Genomic DNA, 2,823 nt, shown 5'->3' on the forward strand with positions numbered 1-2,823 from the left:
CACCCCATACACCCCCCCCAACCCACTGAGTCTTCAAAGACTAAAAGAACTTCATTGGAGCTCTTGTATTAAAAATTATTTATTTAGTGATCTGTACATGGGATGAAGCAGGGCCTCATACAGACCTTCCAAAAAAATCAAGTAAAAACATAAATACATTTTCTTACAAAAATGAGATTTACAAAATATACATACTGCACTTGTCTTACACATGTGTTTGTTTCTTTTTCTTCCACGTGCACATTATAAATGACCAAAACCCAAGCCCTGCAAGTCTAAAAATCAGGTGACTAAAGGATCTGGCTGGTGGGCCCATTCCTCATGCCCAGACTACTCGTATGCCCTCAGACAGCAGCAGTCTGCCACCTTATCCTGAACAGTTTTTTTTCTTTCTAAAATTCATTCCAGACATTTTATCCCCCCCCCAAAAAATGAAGAGCAGCTACAGGGTGGAGACTTGCTAAAAACCCAGAATTTCCTATTTCGTCCTTAGGCAATAATATACACACACACATATACTTATAAAAAACAACCCTTCAGTGAATATAAAGTAGTAGGCAAAAAATAAAATACGAGCAAGTCAACATAAAAATTTCAGAATAGAAAAATCTGTCACATTTCAAAAAGACAATGATGCATTTGATGATTAATTTTTGAATGTCTTTCCTTCCAAGACATGATCAGTGGAAACCTAAGCAGCTATATTTTAGCTGAAATGAGAAGGCTCCTCACTTGCAGTAACTGCTTGTTTTTAAACCCCAGCCCCCTCCTGAACCCTCAGGGAACCTGAAGAGCAGGCAGAGTCGTTATGAGCCAGAAGGATTCCTCCTGTCCCCAAAAGTCTCTGTACTGACTTCACCCGCAGTGAGCTCACTGCAAAGCATGAAAAAAAAAGCAGGTTTATGGGAAGAAAAAAAATGTATCTTTACATTATGTATTTTAATGGCTCTTGTTTTGGCAGGTGCTCTTGGTTATGCTCCTCTTGCCCTCTAAGTCTTGAGTTTCCTTCAGCTTAGAAAAGCAACCCATACTGAACGGTAGGAAAACATCCTGCCTCCTCCTTTTTTCATAAAAGGAATGTTTATTTCTGCAAGCTCCTCTCATCCAAGGGTGAACCTCAACGACTTCTTTTTGTTAGTTTGCCCATAAAACCCGATCCCATGCTTATGCCTTTCTACGTAGAAAACACTTTTGTTTCCCCCTTTGTCTCCTAGAACAAAGGCAAGGGGGAAAAGCCTTCTGCTGAAAAGCAACAAGTCATTTCTTTTCAGGGTGTGCAACAGCAACTCCCTCCTTCCCCACAGCAGCAAGAACAGACCGAGGGCCGAATTTTCACTTTAAAACAATTACAACAGGTACTACTGAGGTAAAAAGTAACTTGAGAGTTGACAGAACAGAGGCATCTCACCAGCACTCGAGCTGGGCTGTAGCTAGTCGTGCAGTACTCACGTGATTGCTCCGCCGAGCCGAAAGGAGCAGGCAGGGAGCCCGGGCTCGGGAGTGACCCTGCCCGCGCTGCAGTTCGACCCAGCAGCAATCCAGAGAGGGTTTGGCTACTTCCCGGCAGGGGCAGCTCAACAGATCTGTCTTCCCCTCCCGCTCGTCCAAAGCAAGGCAGGATGGTTTTAGTTGGGTTGGGTTTTTTTCTTCCACAGGGGTGGCAAGAGAGAGAAGTATGGGAACTTCCTGCGTGCGAAGGACTCTCCCATCCCACCAGTGACTTCTTTGTCTGTGCTCTTCCACTTAGGTGGGCATAAGCACCACTGGACACAGTCCATCTGATCCTTTACACAAAGACTTTTTTTTTCCCAAACCCTCTGGGAGGACAAAAAAGTTTGGAAAACCTTCCCTTCCTCCCTCTTCAGAAAGCTGTTGTCATCCTCTTCTACTGAGTATCCCTCTCCTCTGTGTGTGTGCATGCATGTGTGTATGTATGCATGCGTGTGTGCTAGAGGGGATGGGGTGGGGGTCTCATACTGCCGTCTCGCCTTTGCTGCCGGTGCTGAGTCTGTGGTAGAAGCGTCGCCAGGACTGAAGAGTTTTGCCAGACCAGATCCAGAAGCCAGTTGTGATCCCAACAATCATGGTCATGAGGTACTTGATCATGAAGACAGTGAAGTCTGGACTCATAGGGGCAAAATGGCTGGGACAGGGAATGGCATAGGTTTTGCAAGTCTGTAGGAGCCATGTCTTCTCCCAGGTGCCACGGAAGGCCTGCTCATAGAAGTAACATGCCAGGACAATGGTGGCAGGCACTGTGTAGAGAACACTGAAGACACCAATGCGCACCATGAGCTTCTCCAGTTTCTCCGTCTTGGTGCCATCATGCTTCATGATGGTGCGGATGCGAAACAAGGACACAAAGCCAGCAAGCAAGAAGGAAGTGCCAATGAAGAGGTACACAAACAAGGGCGCCAGCACAAAGCCCCGCAGCGAGTCCACGCTGTAGATACCTACGTAACAAACCCCACTAAGTATGTCCCCATCCACCTGCCCCATGGCCAAGATGGTGATGGTTTTGACAGCAGGCACAGCCCAGGCAGCCAGGTGAAAATACTGGGAGTTGGCCTCGATGGCCTCATGGCCCCATTTCATGCCAGCAGCCAGGAACCAAGTGAGAGACAGGATGACCCACCAAATGGAGCTGGCCATGCCAAAGAAGTAGAGGATCATGAAGAGGATGGTGCAGCCTTCTTTCTTGGTGCCTTGGGCCACAGTACGGTAGCCATCCTCAGAGAAGCGCTCCAGACACACCACCCGCTCCTCCAGCCGGAAACCTGCCGCATAGGCCACTGCCACCATCAACTAGAGATAACAGCGTTA

The 2,823-nt window shown here is 47.3% G+C and overlaps 1 protein-coding gene across 1 annotated transcript in view; it reads right to left on the reverse strand.

Moving 5' to 3' along the window:
* Positions 1–1,971: 1,971 nt before the first annotated feature.
* The window catches only part of FZD7 (frizzled class receptor 7), a gene marked incomplete at its 5' end in the record, with an annotated part of 1,397 nt that continues 545 nt past the window's right edge, over positions 1,972–2,823 (reverse strand). Inside the window, one exon of the mRNA XM_010136346.1 lies at positions 1,972–2,805. Within this exon, the coding sequence (XP_010134648.1) occupies positions 1,972–2,805 (834 nt within the window). The remainder of the gene's footprint in view (positions 2,806–2,823) is intronic.

Source organism: Buceros rhinoceros, unplaced genomic scaffold (genome assembly GCF_000710305.1).
Source record: "Buceros rhinoceros silvestris isolate BGI_N320 unplaced genomic scaffold, ASM71030v1 scaffold11725, whole genome shotgun sequence".
Lineage (NCBI taxonomy): Eukaryota > Metazoa > Chordata > Aves > Bucerotiformes > Bucerotidae > Buceros > Buceros rhinoceros.